At 40.3% G+C, this 24,110-nt stretch overlaps 1 protein-coding gene across 23 annotated transcripts in view; it reads left to right on the top strand.

The window, feature by feature from the left end:
- The window catches only part of LOC144304984 (uncharacterized), a 171,658-nt gene that overhangs the window by 92,415 nt on the left and 55,133 nt on the right, over window positions 1-24,110 (top strand). For all 23 annotated transcript variants that reach the window (XR_013372015.1, XR_013372016.1, XR_013372010.1 and 20 more), the window contains one exon: window positions 6,090-6,174. Coding sequence is in view for 5 of the 23 variants with exons in the window: in XM_077883673.1 (XP_077739799.1) it covers window positions 6,090-6,174 (85 nt within the window). In the remaining 18 variants the exon portion in view is untranslated. The remainder of the gene's footprint in view (window positions 1-6,089; window positions 6,175-24,110) is intronic.

The raw sequence follows: 24,110 nt of genomic DNA on the forward strand, positions 1-24,110 counted from the left end.
CCATTCAATTCAAGAGAAGGTGCAATGGGAAGGAAGTCAGAGTGGAAACGGACTGTGTTATTTTATGTATTTATTTATTTATTTTTGCAAATTTTTCAAAACCACAACTATATAACCACATTGCTAAGTTTTACTTGGCTTCAAAGTAAATCTGCCTCTGGTTGCAGGACTCTTAACATACTCAAAGAAGCCACCTTCTTGCCAGTAAAAGGGCATTTGCAGAAACCTGCAGTCATTCAGAGTTGAGGTCTGATCTACTGTAACTGAAGTATTTCTGGTTAGTCACATCCCATCCCAGCAAACTTCACAGGACATTCAGCTTTTTTGGCTGCCCTGAAATCTGGCAGGGTTTAGTAGTATTGATATAAATGGGTCCTTAAATGGAACCTAGAAATGTTTGTGATTGTGAAAGCCTTGTTTGTGGTAATGTGATTGATTGTGTGTTGTCCTTCTAAGCTCATTTTGCATCTTTATTTGAAGTCAGTAAGCCATGAAAACAGGAAATGGATACTGACCAGAATGAATATCAGCTCTTTCGTTGCATCAGGTTCTTAAAATAGTCAACATTTGTCACTAGAAATGATATGCATTGTATGAGAATGCAGCATGTAAAGCCAGGTAGAGAGCAGACAGTTGGCTGGAGCAGATCATAAAGCCTTCAAAGATCATCAACTGTTGTCAATGTTGTTTCATCATCTATCAAATGAGAAAGCCAACGTGTCTCATGAAATGGCTGTCCACAGCTGGGAGATCAGAACCCAATACTGCTGCTTCATAAGCCTATAGGCACACTTTGGGGTGAGTTAAAAGAGCATCCACATTGTGTGAGATTAAACGACATGTTTCCAGTTATAAACCCATTTCTTCTTCTTCTTCAAAGAAAACTAAAATGTTCTGGGTTCTAAATGTGAAAAAATGGCAGGATAGCTTGTTGTAGCAGCATACTACCTTCCTCACAGCAAGCTCACCAGCCTCAGTGCTTACCACTACTACCCGGGAGGCTAGGAAGTAGCAATCACCTTACCCTCCCTTACTAATGATGGTTTGTCCAGACCCATGGACCAACCAGGGTTTGCATGAGGAGACTACCCAGGGTGTGAACAACCCCTAAGACCTCATGCCTGGTCATAGTACTGCTCAGTTGCTTTCAGATAACCCCCATATAATAACACTCATATCCCCACTCTTCAAGTAGGAAACTCTGTCAGCCTAGGAGCTAATTATTTGGTACAATAATTAACCTCCCAAAGGCTAAAAGAATATGGACTTAAATCTGTGTTCAGGTTATAGAGCTACAATTATATGGAAAAGCTCAGTGTCCTTATCTTAACACTCTAAGAGCTATGCTGATACATCAAAAGACTTAATTAATCTTGATCTTTTTATTAGCTAAAGGGAAAGACAAAGACAAAATAGGGATATGGTAGAAAAAGAATAAAGTCCCAAATCAACATTACCCAAATTATCCATATCGCATGAGAACATTGGAAGGATTACTTCTATTAGGATGAGAGCCGTTTAAAGTGTTGTTATAAATTATTCAAATCTAAGAAGGTAGATCTGTATTGGGACTGTCAGGAAAGATGCATTAATATATGTTCTTGGTAATCAGAGGTAGCCTTATATGTAGGAGGAATGGTGGCCATATTTGACATGTAATTTCAGGAAAGAAAATCTGCATTCATTGGGCACTATATATATATCTTATCTCACTCCTTCTAATACTTCACAAGGAAGCTGAAATTCTCATCATTTTACACACAAGAAAACTAAGGCCTAGAGAATTTAAGCAACTTGCCCAAGGTCACAAAGCTACTAAGTTACTGAGTCAGGATTCAAACCCAGGTCCATCTGTCTACACGATGGTACTTTCCTGGAGCTCCTAGCAGCCCCCATAAGACCAATTCAACCTAAAGAACCAGCTTCTATCTGCTGGGATCAATCCTTGAACTTCCTCATCATGAATAAAGCCTTTTCCCACAAATAGAGAACTAAGATTTTAAGTTTGAAAAGAAAACTCTTTCTATGTGTTAATTTAAAGGTACAAATGTGTAAGTTTACAAGTGTTTCTGTGAAGGAAGTTTGGGTAGGAATAAGGATCTTATAGTAAAGATTGTTCATGTCTACTCAGCACACTCCAAAAGACTTCCCACCTCAGTGATGATTTGGTCTAGGCTGAGTCAAACAAAATCCCATTCCCCTGTCATGGCAATTGGTCCATGGGCTGGAACAGTGTCAAACAGACTTTGAAGCGACACACTGAACGTCACACCCAGGTCCCTAATAACTGTGTGGGCCAAAGCCACCCATTCTTCCTCTTCCCATTTCTCACCCTACCACAAGCCACCCAGCATCCTGGAATACTCAGTCTACACTGTTGTGTGAGTAAGAACAAATTTTACTTTGTTAGACACATTGCATTTTGGGGTCTCTTTGTTATAGAAGTTTAGCCTGCACCCAATAATAACAATCATTGATAAATGTTAGTTTTATTCTTGCCCCATTCCTGGATTCTCCCATTTAGAACTCTTCAATGTTTCCAGCGATTTTAATAGATCTTTTTTAAAGCATTAGAAATCTACAGATACAACAGATATGTAAAGATAGGCACTTTAAAAAAAGTTCTGGTATAGTTAACATGCAATGTTAGTTTCAGGTATACAATACAATAATTCAACGATTCTATATATTATTCAGTGCTCAGATAAGTATACTCTTGATCCCTACCATCTATTTCACCCATCCTCCCATGTCCTCCGCTTAGGTAACCATCTGTTTATTCTCTATAGTTAAGAGTGTGTTTCTTGGGCAGCCCAGGGGGCTCAGCGGTTTAGCGCTGCCTTCAGCCCAGGGCGTGATCCTGGAGTCCAGGGATTGAGTCCCACATTGGGCTCCCTGCATGGAGCCTGCTTCTCCCTCTGCCTGTGTCTCTGCCTCTCTGCCTCTCTCTCTGTCTGTGTCTCTCATGAATAAATAAATAAAACCTTAAAAAAAAAAAGTGTGTTTCTTGGTTTGTCTCCTTGTTTTACCTTTGTTCATTTGTTTCATTTCTTAAATTCCACATATAAGTGAAATCATACAGTGTCTTTCTCTGACAGACTTATTTCGCTTAGTATTATACTCTCTAGGACCATCCATGTTGTTGCAAATTCCATTCTTTTTGTACTGAATAATATTCCATTATATATGTGTGTGTGTACATATATAATGGGCATATACATTTTATATGTGTATATATATCACATCTTTTTTTTAAGATTTTATTTATTCATGTTTAACTCACTTGATCTCTGAAAAACCCTATGAAATGGGTATATTATTATGCCCTCGTTTGTAAAAAGAGAGTTTGAGTACATTTCCCATTATCACACAGCTGTGAAGTAGTGGAATAGTGGAGTGAAGCAGTGTTTGATTTTGCTTGCAGGGCAATATTATTTCCCTATGGTAAGTATGTATTACTGTCTATTGAAAGCCTTAAAATAACTTAAAAAAAAAAAAAAAAAAAAACAGGGATCCCTGGGTGGCTCAGTGGTTTAGCACCTGCCTTGGCCCAGGGTGTGATCCTGGAGTCCTGGGATCAAGTCCCGCGTCGGGCTCCCAGCATGGAGCCTGCTTCTCCCTCCTCCTGTGTCTCTGCCAATCTCTCTCTCTCTCTCTCTCTCTCTCTCTCTGTCTACCATAAATAAATAAGTAAATAAATCTTAAAAAAAAAAAAAAAAACCAGCACACACAATTTGCTGTAGAAATTCAAAGGAAGAAGTCCTTCCAGCCTGGGAATTAGTGAAGTCTTAGAGAGGCTGAATGGGATATAAATATGCACTACTTGGGGCACCTGGGTGGTTCAGTTGATTAAGCATCTAACTCTTGATTTTGGCTCAGGTCATGATCTCAGGATCGTCAGGCTCTAAGCTCAGCATGGAAACTGCTTTAGATTCTCTCTCTCCCTCTCTCTCTGCGCCTCCACCGCTTGCATGCTCACTTTCTCTCTCCAAATATATATATATTTAATATATTTAATATATTTATAAATATATTAAATATATATTTATATATAATATATTTGTTTAAATATATTATATATTGTATTTTTATATATACTTAAATATATTATATGTTTATATATTATATATATTATATATAATATATATACATAAATAAATAACTAGCAAGCACTACTTAAAGGAAGGTCCTGCTAAGGCAACCAAACTTGCCACCAGTGGCCTGCAAACAATGAAGACTCATTGTTTTTATGCCTACTGTTTACATTGTATTCAGTGTCTTGGATCACCTTCCATCTCCTGGAGAGTTTATTCTGCTCCTTCAGAGTCTGTTTTTTTTCCCAAAATCCAATGCCCTTTCAGAAAATGTCAGAACCAGAAGGTACCATTCAAGCAGATATCCCTTCTGCACTATTCTTAACAGGAAACACACCTCTTTCTATAAAGAGGCTATTTTGCTTTCAGAAAACTGTAATTAGTAGAAAATGTTTCTTTATAGTTGGACTTCAGTTTAACTCTCTGTAACTTTTCCCTATTGCTCTGGTTTGCCCCCAGAAAGTATTCAGAGCAATAATAAATGCACTGCAGTTCCAGGGTTGTCTGTTATAGGACTCATCCTGATTTTTTCTTGTCCAAGATAAAAATCTTCAGTTCATTCAGTAATTTGCTTCCCGTCTTGATCTGCAGTACATCAGCTGGCATGTGACTTGGGGCTCAGACCTTTCCCATCATTACCCATTCTTTTCAGAAATCACTGCAGTTGGTAAATGGTCCTGTTAAAACAATGGTCCTGTTAAAACAATGGTCCAGAACCAAACAAGACTCTCCAGTGACAGAATGGTGAAGTGATTACCAACTGTGACCTGGGCTCCATCTATTGATGTAAGCCAGTGTAGGAGCCTCTTCACACCTTGCTCCAAATGAGCTGTCATCAACCAAAATCCTGGATGTTTTTCATAGAAATCTGTGTGAAAATAGGTATTCCCAAGTCTGTATTAATACAATTGCTTTTTTCTAATCTAAATATAGAGATTAATATCCTGGTCCACAAACTAGAATGTGATCCTGGTATTTCAGTAAAAACAAACAAAAACCACCCAATAATGGAATTTTACAGTTTTACTGTTCAGAATGGAACCAACACTAAATCATTTGACTTGGATATTGAGGAAAAGATGAGGTTGCATCATACATTGCAGATACAGAGGCTGTGTGTTGGGTGGGTGAAGTATACTCTGGAGCTATATGTGAAGGTTCGAGCAAATCTGCCTTCCCCCAGTAGAATAGAGGAAAGACATACACTTCTATCAAGAGCCCACAAAAAAGCACCAGACTGTCTCACATTTGGTGAGGGACAACATCTGTCCTCACGTTATGTGCAAGTAAGTCATGGACACATGCTCATCCATGATGACAGTGCCACCAATTCAAGGCAAAAATAAGGAAAAGAAAAGAACAATGTAATAAGCTTTCAAAAGTTAGATGTGTTCAATTTAAAGGATTATTCTTCATTCTGAAATTTAGTCCTTCTGACGTGTCTGGAATTAGGTATTCTTTTTTTTGTGAAATAAATGGTTGAATTTTTTTTAAAATGTAGTTATTTAGCAAATGAAAAGGAAGGTAGAGCAGAGAAATAGAAATGGAAATCCTCCTGACATGGATGACTACCTTTTAAGATCAGCTCTGAACATCACCCTGTAACCATGCATAATAGTTTTGTAAAAGCCAGTAGCTTTCCTTATTGTTTAAGCCAATACAAGTTATATTGATGCTATAACCTGGAACCAGACACAGAGAATTCAATTGTTGGTTAAATTAAGGAATGATCTCAGCCAAGTTCTCCATGTGGCTTTTGAACACGGACACAGTTCCCTGGCATGTTTGGTTGGCAAAGCACTACACCAGTTACTTTCTTCCTGCTTCCTTTTCTATGTCATCTTCTGCCACTGGAGTTCTAGCAAAGTTTTCTTGATATGTAACAAACATCAGGTCTCCTGTCACTTGAATAGTTTGGCCAAGGTTGAAATTCTGTTCAACCTTCTGTTCTGTTTTACCTTACCTGTCATCAACAGGATTCTCTTCTAACTACAGGTTTGGAGGCCACGGCACTCTCACAGGATGTAGCAGACACTGGCTAAACATCGCTGTCATATTCTTCTCCTTCCTGGGTGCACAGGTAAGCCATATTCCCCTTAGTTGTGGATAGGCGTGTAGTCGAGGTCTCCTAGAATAGGGCTGAAGGCCTAAGGCCTTCAAGAAATAGGTGTGTGTCTTCCATCCTTTCGGTCTCCTTCCACTGGCTGGATGCAGAAGACAGTGAGGCCCCAGAGAATAACTGAGCCACAAGATGGAAGGAGGTTGGGTCCTTAAATCAGCTCATAGAAGAGAGCCACCTATCAACCTGAAACACGTGCCTTGGTTTGTTGTCTGTGTGAGAAAAAGGTTGTTATATCTGAACCATTGTATGTTTGGTTCTAACTGTTAAGGTAGCCAACAACAGCCTAACTTACTATCTGTCTCTGCCCGTAGGCTTAGTTTAAGCTGTTCTCTTTGGGTTCTGTGTTTCCTTGGAGAAGCACCCTCTTTTATGGCCTGAGCTTCCAGTTTTTCTCAACTTCTCCTCAGTTGTGGGCTTTCAATGCAGCCACCTCAATTCAGTCTGCACACATGCCCAGAGGAAGTCCCCGACAAATCTGTCCTCTCTGTATTCTGTGGGGCCGAGCTAAACCTCAGAGATCATCTGGCATCTTCCCTGAGGCTCTCTCTTTGCTTATATCTGTTCTTTCTCGAAAGCAAGTGAAGTTAAAGATCAGAGAGGGCTAGAAATATGCCAGTTCATGGTCCTGAACTGAGCTTTCTGCATCAGAATTGCCTGGGAAGAATTTTGTGAAACAGAAGTTCATGGGCCTCACACGCAGAAATTTTGATTTGATGTTTCTGAAATGGATGACTAGGGCCTATATTTTTAATGTATCTTTGTGACCTGGATGCAGAACCACTGTGCTAGACAATCACATGTGAGGGCCAGCAGCAGCACTGACAAATATTAATAGCGAGACATCCCATCATGGTCAGTAAGAGCACAGTGAGGAAGAGCTTGGGATTTGAAGTCACACTTGAGTTTGAGTCCAGGCTCTACCACTAACAAGTTGTGAGACTGGTAAGCTTAGTTAATGTCTCCAAACAGCCCCGAATTGGGCCACAATAATAAAACTTAAATGAAATAATGACTATAAAGTCCCTAGCACAAAAAACAAAATAAATAGTTGAGTATACAGGGGAGTATTGTGTGTGTGTGAGAGAGAGAGAGAGAGAGAGAGAGAGAGATACAAGTCCATCATAGGGAGATGACATGTGACAGCTTCCATATCCAGGAAGAACAATATCTTGAAGAACACTGCTTGTTTAGTATCTTCTCCCTGTCATGGATCTCAAGATCATGAACTATGTTGGGGGCTGGTTTTGTGCTGCTGCCACTACTAGAAACAACCACCAGAGAGAGCTGTTTTGCCCTGTCTGAGATTTTGAATCTAACCAGAGTTTGGGTTTTTCCCTCTCTCCTTTAAAGAAAAAGTGGAGCCAGGCTCCTGGTCTGATCCTATAAAGCTTCCTTGTGCAGACGGGACAGAGTGTGGTCTCAGCATCCCCGCCCCCTTTCCCTGAGTAAAAAGCAGGTCCCACGAAGGGCAGTTGGCCTCCTGCCCTCTGCTCTTCCCAGGGCTGGGCCCTGCAGCTTCCCGGCATCTGGAGAAAGCTCTTCACATCACCTGGAACCTCAGACACTTCTCCCTCTGGCCTCTGGCCCATCCATTCCCATGCTCGGTGCCAGGCCTTGCGTGACGGCAGATGTAGAAGTCCTCTGCAGCTGAATAACCCCTGGGCACTCCACTTAACGTCAGAGCCTGCGTCTCCCAACCTGCACAGCTTCAGTTAGTTCACAGGCTTATCATGAGGAATAACGAGATAATCCGCATGAGAGTGCTTATAATTGGCAAGTGCCAAGCGAGTGTCCTTAATGTGGCATATCTAGCAGGAGGCCTCAAGCCTGACAACCTGACAGCCTCAGGTTGTCACATTTGTCCCAACAGTCTGGTGAGTCTTCTCCAATCCACAGCAAATTGGGGGACCTGGGGACGTGGATGGCTCAGTGGTTGAGCATCTGCCTTTGGCTCAGATGGTAATCCCAGGGTCCTGGGATCGAGTCCTGCATCAGGTTCCCATGGGAAGCCTGCTTCTCCCTCTGCCTGTGTCTCTTCCTCTCTGTATGTCTCTCATGAATAAATAAATAAAATCTAAAAACAAAAACAAAACAAACCCTGAGGGAGCTAAGTTCTGCTACAAGAAGACTCACACTTAGAAAAAGGAGACCAAGTTGGGAGAGTGATCCTAGAAGACCCTCCTAGGAGTTTCCCAAAGAGGTTTGAGATTAAAGAGAAAATGTCACTTCGCTTCTGAGCCAGAGGAAAGAGCCATGAACCACAAGTCAGGAGCTTTTGGCATTACTATGCCTCAGTTTCCTTGCCTGGAGAATAGAGCTAATAACAACCTGCCCTTCACATGACTTCACAGGGGTTTCAGGAGGGTGATATCAAAGTATTACGATAAGAAAAATAATGTTTAGCAGTTGGTATATGTCAGACTCTGTTTTCAGTGTTTTACCTTGAATCCTCAGAGCAACAATGTGAGGGTACTGTTATCCCCATCCTACAGATAAGGAAACTAAGTAAACATTAACCTCACAAGTGCTTATCAGTGACCATCTTGATGACTACACAGTATTTGTGTGACAGCGACATGCAGTTCTCATGCATCCATCAGACCCAGGTGCTCTCCCTCCAAAGACCAGGAAGCAGAATCTGAAAGCCCTGTGAGTGCTGGAAGCTGTGAGACTTCTCTTCAAACCCTCACTGTGCTGGGCCAAGGGTCCCACCCCAAAGATGTCAGGGCATGATGATTTCAGAAGTGAAGCACTTATTTGTGACATTGGGAATTCTCAGAAATTATAATGAGGTTAAATCGGGTTTGATTCATTATATATCAGGCATTGTGCTGAGCATTGAACAGGCATTGTTGGCTGTTTTAACAGTCTTTTGAGGTTAGTGTTATTGATATCGCCCTTTTATGTTTAAGGTTTAAAAAGCCTAAGACTCCAGATCAGGATTAGCAAGCAGTAGACCACGTGCCAGGCACCTGCTTTCCTAATCAAAGTTTTATTAGAACACAGCCATGCCATTCACTTAAATATTGTTTGTGTCTGCTTTTACACTACAAAAGCAGAGTTGAGTAGTGCCAGCCTAATTTATCACTAAAGTATCACAAAATTATCATTTGGCCATTTAAGAAAGTTTACCCATCCCTACTTTAAAAACAGACTGCCTGCATTTCAATTCTGGCTCCGCCTCTTATCAGCTGTGCAACCTTGAACAAGTGATTTCACTTCTCTGGCCTCTGGCTTCTTCATCTATAAAGTGGGGATAAGAGTAGAGACTACATCATAGGGTTGCTGCAAGGCTTGTGTTAATACACTGGTTTGCAAAGTATGGCCTCACATGTAACAGCATGTTACTGGGAACTAGAAATGCAAATTCTGCTTTGCTCCAGACCTACTAAATCAGAAACTCTGGGGGCCAGGGCCTGCAATCTGTGCTATAACAAGCTCCCAGGTGGTTCCAATGCTCGCTGAAGTCTGAGAACATTGACATTGTACTGAGAGCAGTTCCCACAGTAAGTGCAAAGGTTTACTATTATGATTTCCTTCAGATTGGTATTTAATCGATCTTCGTGTCTGTTGTGGATTTGTCTTGAAAATCAGCCTTGCATTCATAAGCTCTTAGTAGGAGGAATAACATTTGACTTTTTGTCTCCACCTAGTACCAAGCACACTTGAGGTGCTTACTCAACATTATTTGTTTGGTTGAACAATTTCTAAAAATGGAGTTGTTTTCTTGGAATCTAGGGAACAGAAGCAGCCTGGAGTCCATGGGTGGGCCTCCCAGCAAATCTTTGAGTCCCCTGATGTTGAGTGCAAATGTTTGCATGTCCAGGTCTGCATTTTTCTCTGTAGATGCCCCAATATTTTCAGCACATTCTCAAAGATTCCCCAGCATTTTCAGTAGCACTGCTCCAGAACATAAGCAGCCACAGGTTAAGGTAAAGGACTTTTAGTGCCATCGTACTGGAACGGGGAGCCCTAGAGTGATCTTTCCCCTTTCCGTGGAGCAGGGAGGAGCCCGAATGCAAAGATGGCCTCCTCTGTCCTTTCTCCAGTTCCCCTTCTCTGCCCCTGCCATCTGTGCCTTCCTCCTCCTTGATTCTCTTCCTCCCAGAATACTGCTTTTCTTCCAGCTGCTAACGAAAGTGGAGTAGACAACCCTGCATCACATCATGGAGATGGCTGTTTAATTTGAGATGAGTGTTACGTTACTCATTGCTCGGGGCCCCCTTTGATCCACCAGCATTTGCTTCTTTCATCCCCGTGTAGAGCATACATTAGTGCCCTGAATGCTTCCTGGTTCTGTTGTCTTTTAGATGCCATCAGAGATTATTTATTTGGGAAAGCAGATGGATATCTTGTTTAATGTCAAAATAATTACTATTTGGTTGGTCTGATAGTTTATTTACGCTTTCAATGTATTTATGTTTACATCGAAAGAGCATTGCTAAAATTATATTTTATCTGTTAAAGTAAACAGGATATGACAACCTTTTTAACTGAATTTTTCTATCTGAGGAGCTGGTTTATTAAAATGGTTAAAAGATAATGGAACCAATTGGGAATGGCCACTCGAGTTGAAATGCACAACTGCATGCTTTGTATTACTGCAAAAGCAGGAAAGAAGCTGTAAACAATGCTTTAAATGCTTTTAAGGGGCAGTATGGTACAGTGGTTAAGAATAGGCTTTAGCTTCCAGTTTCAAATCCCAGGTAATAATCCCAAAGATAATGTGCCCACTGTTTCTGTTTTCAATGGACACCATAAGCAAATGCTTCCATCTACCTGGAAGCATTTCTCCAGCCACACACCTTGATCATTCATGCATTTAGCAACTTTTGTTGGTAAACTAGTTCTCGGTTTACCAAAGAAGCATAAGGCAAGAAAGCTCTCCTGGTGGGTTGCTCCCACTTAAGCACTTGGGAAGAGCCATACAGAAGGGTTTCTACCATTCAGCCTCTCATGGGAACTCTTCTGGTTGTATTGACTTTACTCTTGTGCATGATATTAGCTCTATATTTCTCACATGACTGCAGCTTTCTATCACAATAAACCTGTATTACTACCTGCTAATTCATTACCGTAGTCGATTCAGATCGCTTCTAGTTGCTTTTCAGTTGTTTTGCTAGCTGTTCAATAGAATACATGTGTTAATTTAACCTCAGATCTGCTTTCTCAGGTTAAAGTTATTCTCCCCGGTTTACTGTGGTTCATAGAGACTCATCTTTCTTCATTTCTTTTTTTTTTTTTTTCTTTCTTCATTTCTTAAAGCGCTTCTCCATATCCTTGCAGGGATGAATTTAGAAATGGTTGCATTTGTATGGTAGGTTGCCAGGTTTGGGGTTTGCTCCAAGTCTCTGGAGTCTTTGGCTTTCCCTCCTGGCCATGGAGAGATGGGTAAGGCGATTAGAATCAGGTCTGGAAAAGAAGGCTTCCTAAGAAAGTAAGACAGAGTGGGGCCAGCTTCTTGATTTCCCCAAAGTTCTGTGGCAGGAGGCCAGGGATCCCACAAAACACATGCCCTGTCTTACAGAAATCCGATGGCACTTCCTGGCCGATGTGGCAAGGGATACCCATTCCTGCTGAGGTGTAAATTCTTTGCATGTATCTGGCGTTAAAGATCTGATGGAAATTATGTCTTATTATCATTGCAACACCAGAGATTTAAAAAATAACAATATTCAAAAGACTTAGATTAATCTGGGCACGATCCTAGGGTACAATTTGTCAATCACTAATGAAACATTGGTCTCATTAGGGAAGAATAGAAGCGTCACAGTGGAATATAATCCTGTATGATGGAAATAAATAGATTCTTAGACCTAGAAAGGACCTTAAGAGCCCATTGAGGTTCTTCTGATATCAAAAACCTTAGAGAACTCTATCAATTGACAAAAAGGTTTAAAAGTGTAGGATGTAGGGGTGCCTGGATGGCTTAGTGGGTTAAGTGTCTGCCTTTGGCTCAGGTCATGATCCCAGGCCCTGGGACGGAGCCTGCTTCTCCCTCTCCATCTGCCTCACTTTCCCTTTGCCTCCTTCTCCCTCTTCTGGCTGCTCTCCCTGCTTGTGTATTCTCTGTCTCTCTCACAAATAAATGAAATATTTTTTAAAAGAAAAGTATAGGATGTGGCAAAATGGAAGGACACTGCTGATAGGTGTATAAGGCTGGTAAAAATCTAGAAAACCTCATGATCCATATATTCCACTTCTAATAGATATATCTTGGGGGGAAAATCTCACTAAATTCCCAAAGAGCCATGTAAAAAGATGCTCACTGCAAATTTGTTTTAACAGACAAATATTGGCTGTTAAGTAACAACCTAATTCACCAAGAGAGAGAGACAAATCCTCATACATGCATACAATATAATACTTTGCAGCAGTTAAATAAACTGAGCAGTGTGTATCAATGTGAATACATGTTGGAAACCATGCTGAATCCAAAAAGCAAGTTGCTGAAGAATGTATGTACAGTATGATGTCATTTGTGTGGAAGTTAAGCTCTATACAGATACATGCATCCCCAGAATGCATCCCTAGGAAAAGGATAAAGATGCAGAAGGGAAGAATAGACACTAACTTCACACAAATGCTATATCTGAAGAGGGCACCCAAATCAAAGGGGAAATAAGGGGATTTCAGCTGCATCTATAAAAACCTATGGCTTAAAAAAAATAGATCTGAAGCAAATACAGCAAACGCTACTGGAATAGGTGCATGAATATGTTGGGGTTTTTTCTTTTCTTTTTTTAATTACTTGTGTGTTTGAATTTTTTTAATTCCTCAAACTGTTCGTGCAGATACCCTCTTTTATGGTTCTTCTAATGCAGCCAGCAATTCAGTTGGCCTTTTCTTTGCAATCCCTTGCCATATAAACTCCTTTATGCTATTAACATCTTTCATCCTTCAAAACTGGTGTAGCCTGGATTTCAGAAGAAATACTTTTTTTCTAATAAGTTCTTTCTACACTCACATCCACTTGTTTAGAGAACTGAAAGTTATTTCCAAGATAAATTAAATCATCAATGTCCAGACAGAATCACTCCTCTGCCAATAGATCTCATTCCTATCACGTATTTCCACCCTCCACATGGATGCCCTGACACCTCTCCATCTAATTTCATTAGCAAATTTACAAATGGGCTGTAGGGTCCTCCATCTAGATCATTAATAACTCTGTCAAGTGTTTCCATCTCTTGGTTCTACCTAAGCTTAAGGAGAGAACTTCCTCTCAGTACAGATGCTAAAGTTGCCAAAACAGTTGTGTAGGATTGTCCCTTTATTCACCCTCCTGTGTGCTTTCTCAAGGTTAAACTGAAAATGTAAAGAATGTATTTCACAACGAAAATGCAACTGGTTACACTGGTTTATTCCAACCATGACCTCACATCTTCTCTGTAGTCAACCCTAACTTCATGAAACTTATATTAGGTCTGGGGCAGCCCAGGTGGCTCAGAGGTTTAGTGCCACCTTCAGTCCAGGGCCTGATCCTGGATACCCGGGATCGAGTCCCACATTGGGCTCCCTGCATGCAGCCTGTGTCTCTGCCTGCGCCGCCCCCCTCTGCCTCTCATGAATAAATAAATAAAATCTTTATAAATCAGTCAATCAATCAAACATCAGGTCAAGGTTAGCTGGATTAGAAAAACCAACATTCAAATTTTCTATATAAAATCTTTAAGGAGGGGGATCCCTGGGTGGCTCAGTGGTTTAGTGCCTGTCTTCGGCTTAGGGTGTGATCCTGGAGTCCTGGGATCGGGTCCCACATCAGGCTTCCTGCATGGAGCCTGATTCTCCCTCTGCCTGTGTGTGTGTGTGTGTGTGTGTGTGTGTGTGTGTGTCTCTGTCTCTCATGAATAAATAAATAAAATCTTAAAAAAAAAACCTTTAAGGACACTAAATAAGAGAGAAAGTAAGTAGATAAATGGGTACAACTCTGCTAAATTGACAGGAAGAAATTTAGTGCTTAAGATGTTTACAAGTACCCATCCTTGTCTATTTTCCAGTTTCTCCAAGAAGAATTAATGAGAATGTTGAAAATTGTAGCTGGGAAGAATCTGGAGTATAATGAATAATCTGAAAGTTAAAAGCATAGGTCAGTTAAAAGAGGATAAGGTCAAATTTTTTGAATTAAGAAAACAAACCTTATTTCTGTTATATGCCTCCATAATTTTATAAGCATGCTCTCATTCATGATAAATTATTATTATTGTGGAACAGATGGATGAATCTCAATCATTATACTATAATGGAAGATTAAACATTTTCTTAACTTCTATTCATCAAATTAAGTCTTTATACTCACAACAAAGGACAATGCATCAATGTTATCATTAGGGCTTTTTTAATATAACTTTAGCGTGAAGCATAATAAGACATGATTAATGTACTGACAGAAGTAAATACTAAACAACATACATTAGTCTAGATTAGAATCACTTTTTTAGTTCGTATTTTTGGCTTCTCAGTCCTCTGAATTTTGTCAAAGAAAAAGAACCATCAAAATCATTTGATCCTTTTTGCTAGGTGTTCCTTTTCAGTCACATTTTTACTTATGAAATGTTACCTACTCCCTAAAGCTGTGGGGAGCCTGGGGGGACGGCTTCTGGGGAGAGAAAGGGAGACAATATCCACTCAGCCCCCAGTAAGACAGGTTTCTCACTTGGTTGAGTTTTATGTCTCATTTAAGACAGGAAGATCTGGGAGGGATGGAGAGAAAAACTTCATGATCTATAGTCCTCTTGTCTACCACATCCAATATGCAAGACTGCCCAAACTACCCCAGATCCAAAAACATATCTAGTCATTTCAACATCGTGGAAGGCAGTTTCACAATCTCCCACAAGAATGTATTTCAACATTTTTCATTTTATCAAGCACTCATTTGTCAAGATGGAGTTAAGGAACTGACAGCAGTAAAATACTACATAGAGTGTGGCCACGAGCACTGACCTTGGAATCCGAGGACCCAAGATCAAAACCCTAATCTTCCACTTTGTGGACCAGAGGGCCTCCCACATGCTGTTTAGTCCTTTTTTTCTTTTACTGATAACATTTATTGCCTTCTCTAACCAGATGCACATTAAACATCTTGCGTGTAACACCTCAATTTAGTCATTAGGAAACTCTCTACTATATAGATCTTATTGCCCCCTCTTATACCTCATGTTATTATCCTTGTTAATTTATAAAGAATTGGAATGCAATAAAATGAGAAGGCTCCCAGAAAAAATTGCAAGACTAGTTAACAAGCTTCATAATAGTTCAATAAAATATCAATAATTAAATATTTGATAACACAATTAACAGCATCAACTGTCAATTAGTTTATTGTCTGCATACTGTTTATTCAGCATGGTGTTCCCCAGCTGGGATATGTGCTATAATTTTTAACATGAAAATAAACCTCCAAAAAAAAAAAAAGAAAAGAAAAGAAACCTCCATAGCAAATTGTCCCATCAACCCAAAAAATTTTGGAGGTAGTTTTTTTCAATCTATAAAGCATAACAAAGTGGGGTGCTAAGTTTGCAAGAGGAAAACTCCAAGGCTGCTGTACAAACAGCAAGACCAGAGAATGACCCTATGTTTACTTTACCTTCCAGAGAGAATCTTGTCCTGCAAAATAAGACATATCTCAGCCTTTCAAGAATTGATAAAATAAAGCTAGCGGCATGTTGTCATTTAATTACATGCAATACTGGAATCATTACTCTAACCCCTGACACTCAAGTAACCCTGATATACATTAATCTTTTTTTATAATAATTAGATAATGTCAGATTTGGGAGCACCCTGACTCATCTTTTTTTTTTTTTTTTTTTTCCTGACTCATCATTGAGTTGACATCATTGAGTTGCCTCCGTTTATGTGGTTTCTGAAGTCACAATTCTGTTCAGTGATAATTAATGTGGGAAATCATGAGTCAGGGTGCCCCCAAATCTGACATTATCTAATCATTATCAAAAAAAGATTAATGTAAATTGAACACCAATAAAAAATAAATTTAAAAAAAAAAAGATTAATGTATGTCAGGGTTACTTGAGTGTCAGTGGTTAGATGACAGGGGTTGGATTCCAGATAAAGAATTTATGATATCTAATCTAAATCCTTATTTAAATCCCATTACCTTTTACCTTTATACTTAGAAAAAAAGACAAAAAAAATTTGCTCACAGATAAGATGCTATTGTGAAAAACACAACCAGATTCTGGAAAAAAGCAGTCATGGAAGGTGGGGATATCACATACAACACGTAGGTTAGTGGGGAGGCCGGTGAGCAAACTTGTTGTCAAAGAAATATGAAAACTGTCAACTGAAAGAATCTGGTTACAAAACAATATGTATAATATGATCTCCTTCTGTTAAAAACACATGCGTGTGTGTGTGTGTGTGTGTGTATGTACATGTTGACCTGGAAGTACATCTGATCAAGGTGGAACCCAGGGGAATCTCTGGGTAGTGAAAACATGCTTTCATTTTCTTATTTTTATGTGTATCTTCTAATTTTCTTCAATGTACAAGCACTGATTTTATAATAATCACAGACGGTGGTAAAGTGATTATTTCCCTTCTCTCCATATTTCACAGTCTTAGTTCACCACTTGCCCTTCTGTCTTTCCACCACGATCTCAACCACAGGGTAAGAGTAGCATTTTCCCTTCAGTTTGGCTGTTGAAAGGGATCCCTGCTGAAGACTGTGCTGGGGCTGTCATGGTTCTGACTCTTCCCTGGCCCCCCAGCACATGCACATGCTTCTAACTCAGACCTGAGATTAACTTTAAGTTTCCTTCTTTTAGCTCTATGGCCCAGACAAATGAATGAACTTCTCTCTGCCTCAGATTTCTTCAACTGTGAAACGTGGCTGATCAGACTTAAGGTGGATTGTGTGAATTAAGTAAGAAAATACATGTGAAAACATGGCAGATACTTACAAATGGTAGAACCCCCAGTATTACATGGTTTACGTAAATGCGTTTTTAGCAGACACTTCTCGGCTCTAGTATTTAAGTACTTTAATGTGGCAGTTGTGTGAGGAAATTATTGCCCGTGGCTGCTGACAGGTTGAACTGTGAGCCTCCAGGACTGTGGGAGCTGAAGCCGAAGTATGATTTTTTCACCTACAAAAACCACTGAAGCAGTTAGAGAAAAGGAAACTGCAGTTATCTGCTTTCTTATTGTCAGGAAACAGAAAATTGTTTCCTGATAATCTGACAAGAATGGAGGTAGGGAAGGAGATGAGAATAAAATGCCATTATCTCAGTTCACAAGTGGAGAGAGAAACGCAGAAGGGTCCCGGCATTACCGTCACGTATTAGAGATGCTAGGAGAGAGGGTTGGAGAGCCCCTCCTAATCTGATGACAGGAATCTACTGCTGTCATAAGCTACCCTGGCCCTTTTCTGTCTGCCTCCAAAAGTGTCCACCGTATCTGTGATAGACTTGCCGAAAATTTGGCTTGCACAGAGAAAGTGAGAGAGAAGCCACTTTTCCAGCTACTGGCCCAAGTGAAAGCCTTGGGAAAGAGATAAGTCTAAATGGAATTTTTAGTGAAATACGCTGGCATATGCAATGTAAATCACATCTTCAGCCTCTCCTATGAAAACCTTCAGGAAAATTTTCACAGATGCTTCAGGGAAAATGGATCCTTTATAATCAATTTAAGGAAATGCTGATTCCTGCCTTGTGTTGTCATGGGATCATTATGGGGACCTCCCTTGGGGCCAGCTAGCACATAGCTCATTCTGCTGTGAGTGAGTTTGAGGCCCTGCTTAGTGCCTTAGTCAAACTCGCCGTGGCAAATCCACACTGGTAGTGATGTGATGGCAATGCTTTCGTCACATGACTTTCATCATTGATTGAAACCAGCGGGTCACCTGTTCAGTGATGCTACATAGAAACTGTCAAGCTCCACCATCCATGCAGGCTGATGTGTACCCCCGCCCAGGCCACAACCTTTGAGCCTGAGACCTCCTGCTTCCATTCTTGCCCTTCTGCAACTGATCCATCATTACCTCCAGAACATACCATTCTTGAGGGACCCTGTGAGCATTTCATTAAACAATGCTGCCTAATCATTTGGAAATTAATTCTCCCATTGCCTTTTTTAAAATTTTACTTCAAGACCAAATATCACTTACTGTTCCAAACAGTGCTTCTTCGGTTTCAACAGACTTCATCTCTTTTCACGTAAATCCTAAAAGTTCACATCATTCTTCACAACTGAATTAAGTCCCATAAGTGTACTGAGCTAGCATGAGGATTGGGATTTGGTGCAACAAACAGAAACTATTCTAAGGTTTTCAAGGAGATTTAATATGGGGAATTGGGTTGTCTCAAAACACTGGAAAGGTTCAAGTTGTAAACATAGACTGAGTCACAAGCTCCTGACACCATCACCGTGCTGCAAAGGTGTTTCAGCTACTAGGGCTGCCATGCTACCAAGTCCTCACTCCCAGTAAATGAGCATCCCCATAGAGGAACATGGAGTCTAACCTGCCTGCAGTTGGCACTGGCAAAGCTTGCATCCTCCACTATAGGGAAATAGCTGCCACCTAATGTCTGCCTTCCAAATTGCATGTAGGTCCACTTTGAAGGCTGAACATAATTCACATGCAGAATCCTAGCTGCAACGCAACCTAAGAAATATAGCTTTTGGCTTTCCAGCTTCTTCAAATAGAAGGATAGCTAGTGTAGAACATGGCTTTCAATAAGATATAATCCAACAAACTTCTCTGTTTTTCACTCAGTAAGAGATTCAATATAGGGAATTAGATTCTTTCAAACAGTAGAACTAAAGTATATTTCATTCCACCCAAATACGAAACATTAATAATTATCGAAGCTAGGTTATGGGTAGATGGGGAGTTATTCTATTCTCTACTCCTACATCTGTTTGGAGGTTATTTTTCTTCTTTGTAAGTATGTATGTACTGGTGATTTCCCATTTGCCCCCAATTCAGATCCACTCTCTTCCATTCTCCATGAAGTTCTCTGCTTCAGGAAGCTGGTCTTTCTGGACTACATCTCTTGAGTTCCCTTGCTAGTTGTCTTCTGGTTGGATTTAACCAACTCGAGTTTCCTGTAAGAGGTCACAGGGTATAAGAAGGAATAATTAGTTGTCTTCTGGTTGGATTTACCCAACTAGTTGTCTTCTGGCTGGATTTAACCAATTCGAGTTTCCTGTAAGAGGTCAGAGGGAATAATTTCCTCTCCCTCCCTCCTCCACTTAGTTGACAGTGGCTGTGGCCTTTACTATAATAGCTCCTGCCCAGTGGTCCTTTTGTTGAGGCTCTGAAGTTTAGTGGGCTCTTATAACACTGTGTCCTTCCTGTAATAATAGGGGACCATGGTTTCCTGCTGTTGCTGGTGTCTGGGGCCTCAGCATCCTCTGTTGCTTCCCTTATCCCTCTCCCCGTATCTGTAAGTCATCATTTCATTAAAAACCATTTGAACCATCTAACTGGAGCTCCATGTTCTGCTGAGCCGCTCCAGCTCCCCTTAAGATTCTCCTCTCACTCTTAACTTTTCCCTCCCCTGCCAATACCCGCACTACCAAGCCTTTGTGCCTTCTGCCCAGGGTTTTCTTTTTTTCCTGATAGCTGTCTCAATTTTAACAGAAGGCATGTGGTATAATCCAGAAATATCAATATTATGATAAACCTTTCAGGCAAAAGTTGGTAACAAACATGGAGGAGATTGGTCTATAGAGCCTAGAACCTATAAAGAGGAATGTCTATTTGTCCAGAAGCCAGGTCCTAAATAAGTGATAGAATTGTATTTGATATTAGAAAAACAGAGAGCAAGCCCCTTAATGACAGAGATCTTTCTTGTTCTCAGTTCTTTCTCCAACACCTGCCACAGCATCTGACACCTGGTAAAAACTGCATGCATTTTAAGCAAAGGAATCAGTGAGTAACCATGGCAGGAGGCTGCTTAATCCTTTGTCTCTCAGCCTCCTCATCACCCCCACACTTGTGATTTTTGGGGGGCATCATTTTTTCATTGTCCACCAACATAAAACCCACATTTGGCCCTTGGAATTCTCATGGTGTTCTTGGATGAGTATCTTCCCCATCTGGGTCTTAGCGCCCTCATTGGCAGAAAGGCCAGGGTCAGAGACTGTCCACATTTACAACTAAAACAATATTAAAAATGCTTTTACCGCATGTTTTATTTGATGGGTGCTCTTGCTTTGTTTGATTTTATCTGGTTGATTGCTTTGGTAAACTGTGCGTTTGTTTTTTGGCATGAATATGGCATTTTAAGAAAGCATATGTTCCTCAGATAATGTCTTACTCATGTTGACATTAACCACTTTATAGGAATTGCCTGAGGCACCCTGCCCATGCACAAGTTTATCTTTCAGAAAAGTTTACCCAAAATGTGCATAAGCATACACAAGGGAAAGACAGCCTAAATTAGAAGCCATTTTTTTAAGTGGGGGACAAAATGCCTCACTGACAAAATACCCTAACTAGCATCATGGACCAGAATAGCAATTCTCAAAAACTGAGAGGCAGAGTACATTTCATAGCCATAAACAACTGCCAAGACAGAGCAAAAATCTAAAACCTGAGCTTTTCAGGGTAAATTGCTGTGTCTGAAGAGATGAGTCAAATTTGGGAAACTATTAAAACCTAGATTAGAATATCAACTTTGTCAGAAGTAATGAAAATCCTCAAACATCTTTAACTAGCAGTAAGCAGTCCATCCTCAAATAGTAGAAATATTGACATGCAAACCAATGCTATTAAAGACTGGGTTAAGGGGTGCCTGGGTGGCTCAGTCAGTTACTCTTGGTTTCAGTTCGGGTCATGATCTCCGGGTTATGAGATTAAGCTTCACAGTGAATCTGTGTTCAGCAGGGAGTCTGCTTCTCTCTCTCTCCCTCTCTCTCCCTCTCTCTGCCCCTTCCCCTGCTTGTGCGCACTGTCTCTCTTTCTCTAAAATAAAATCTTTTTTAAAATGGGGTTAAAAAAGTCTTGGCTCAAAAAAATACAGGCATAGTAAAACTGAAAGACTAAACTCCAGATCCCCATAATTACTATCTTTCTAAATCAAAAATAATTTGTGACTCCAAGCTAGTCTAATGTATTGTGTTTGAATAGTTATGGCATCATCTAAACTTTTAAATAGTACTTCTTAAATTGGGCAACAAACATATTAACCTCAGCTAAGCAGAGTTCTTACCTTTCTAATTGAAAGATTTACCTCAAAGTTATTGCTGAATTGTGGCACAATTAACTTGAGAATAGAAATGTAAGTCAAAGGGAAAATACCATTCTTTAGTAAGAGTTATGAGAATTCCTTTTGAGGAGAGAGCCATCTTTGTTGGAAAAGTTTCTACTTTGGGCAGAAACAGTACTGCTTACCAACTCTACTATGGATTCCCTGTATTTCTTAGCCCCTTAAAGTTGGTGGAACCATGGGGGGCATCTTCTGGCCAGTGGGCTTTGAAAGTGATGTTATTGGTTGCTTTGAAGTAGAGGTATTTGGAGTGCTTGATGTATTGAAATGGTAGCATCTCTGTCAGCCTGAGTCCCTGAGTGGCTCCATGGAGTAGAGCTCCTTGATGACCCATATTGGACATCAACTAAAAATGGGAAAAATATTTTTGTTGTGGAAGCCTGTAAGAATTTAGAGTTAATATGTTATGTCACCTATCTTGACTAAAACCGATCAAAAGACCAAATCTCAAAAAACTTAAGTGTTCATGGAATTGATCTGCATGAAGAATTTCCTTGTTTAAGAAAGAAAAAGAAAGAGAGTAATACAGGCAGGAAATGAAGAAAGGATATGAGTTATACAATGAAATTTCAACCCTCTAACTTCCAAATCTTAAGAAAATGCTACAAAAACTCACAAAATACTCGTTGTGATGGGCTATCAGTAAAGCAACTCATCTTTTCTCCAGGATGAAGCAACAGTAGAATAGAAGCAAGGTACTTAGTCTCAGAAGCAGGATCACATCTCTGGGCAGTCCTATGTAATTTTCATCGCATGAAATAGGAGGATTGAGGTGTTCTTATGTTAAACTCAAGGGTCAAGGAAGCTTAAGGTTTCTTATTATGTTTGGACTGTTGGACTACTTCCTACAGTCATAGAAAAAGTTTTTACTCTAAAAAAATACTTTAACTAGATTCAGTAAAATCCAGGCAGTCTAGTTATATGATCATAGAATCTCATAACCTTAAGGTTGGAATGAACATTAAAGGTCAGCTACCTGGCCCTTCCTATTCCTTTTTCTAAGATAATCCCACCAAGTGGTTTCTGATCTCTGCTTGGACATCTGCAGTGGCAAAGAATTCACTCTCTTCTAAAGCAGTCCATTCCACCTCTACATTGCTCTGACAGTCTCTAATTCTCCCTTACGTTTGTTGAGCTAACATCTCTCCTCCTCTCCTCCTATAACTTGTGTTCAGTGGCCCAAGCTCTACCTCTTGAGGCATGCAAAGTATGATGCCTCTTTCATAAAAATGGTCTTCAAATGCTTGAAGCCAACAGCAATCATGTCCTCCTCCCTCTGGAAGTGATTTTTGGAAAAGCATTACCCATATTCCCATCACCAAGCCTGGATGAGGTCTGTCCCTTTCCTTCTACTAATTACTCTGTCCTTCAGAAATGGGTTAGATGGCAGAAAGGAGGAATAAAAAGGAATGCAGATCATGTTAATATCAACTAAAAACCTAATTAAGCAAGATTTCTTGTCTGCTCATTACCTCCTCATGAATCTCACCTCGAGAGACCCATTAAATGGGTGAGAACCAGAGTTGCCTTTTGAGTAAATCAAGTAAGAGCTCCCCTCATGGTATAATTTGAGACTATGCCAGAGCCTTCTGCCTCAAAATCCCAAACTCAACACAATGCACTCGGCCATTATTTCTTCTTTGGATAACGAGTTATCACCACAATAACAATTATGAAACATTTCTCTTCCTGCAGCCCATTCGCCAAGAAAAGACCACCCCTCCTCATTCACTAATGACACTCCAAAGAGTCAAAGTCAAAATTGATATGGCTGGTGCTGAAATGAAGAAACATTTCTCCTCCTTTCTGACCTCGTTTATAACATGAGTCCCCCGTATGGAGGGTTCCATATGTCCTACTGAGTTTTCAAAGGACTCTTTCAGATTTTTTCTGTAGTCCCTAATTTCTATCACTCTGACTAAACTGGATGATTCTGAGAAACAGACTTCTTGCTAAGCCTTCCCCTCCAATCACTAGGCAGGTCTTTATCCAGATTTGGGCTCCTCCTGCTCATGCAAATGAACCCTTAAAGATGAACTCACCAAGTGCTCTAGAGACACACACACAAGTCTGAATTCTAGTGTAAATGTAGCTTAGGTTCACGTTGAGAGTCAGGACTGCACATTTCTGGTTCTTAAAAGTTTTTAACTGGAAGAAGATGAAATGCATATATCATACTAAGGCAAAAGGATTCACAGTAGATTTGTTTTGCTGACAAAGCACTTGTTCTACATAGCCCAAGGGTAAATGCCAATACGCCTTTAAAATGGAATGAAGGTATTAGAAATAAATTTGAACATCCCTGACGTAAAGCTTTTATCTCATGTCCTGGCTCTTCCCAGCTGAGTGACCAGGGGTAAGTCATTGAATCTCTTTGAGGCTTCATTTTTCTCACCCTAAAGTGGATACAGTATCAATCCCATTCCCATCACCTTCAGCCCCCTCACTTAAGAATTACATGAGATATGGCAGCCCGGGTGGCTCAATGGTTTAGCGCCACCTTCAGCCCAGGGCCTGATCCTGGAGACCCGGGATTGAGTCCCGCATTGGGCTCCCTGCATGGGGCCTGCTTCTCCCTCTGCCTGTGTCTCTGCCTCTTTCTCTCTCTCTCTCTTTTTCTGTCTCTGTCATGCATAAATAAATAAAATCTTTAAA

The sequence above is a fragment of the Canis aureus genome, chromosome 34, assembly GCF_053574225.1.
Source record: "Canis aureus isolate CA01 chromosome 34, VMU_Caureus_v.1.0, whole genome shotgun sequence".
In the NCBI taxonomy this organism is placed as follows: Eukaryota; Metazoa; Chordata; class Mammalia; order Carnivora; family Canidae; genus Canis; species Canis aureus.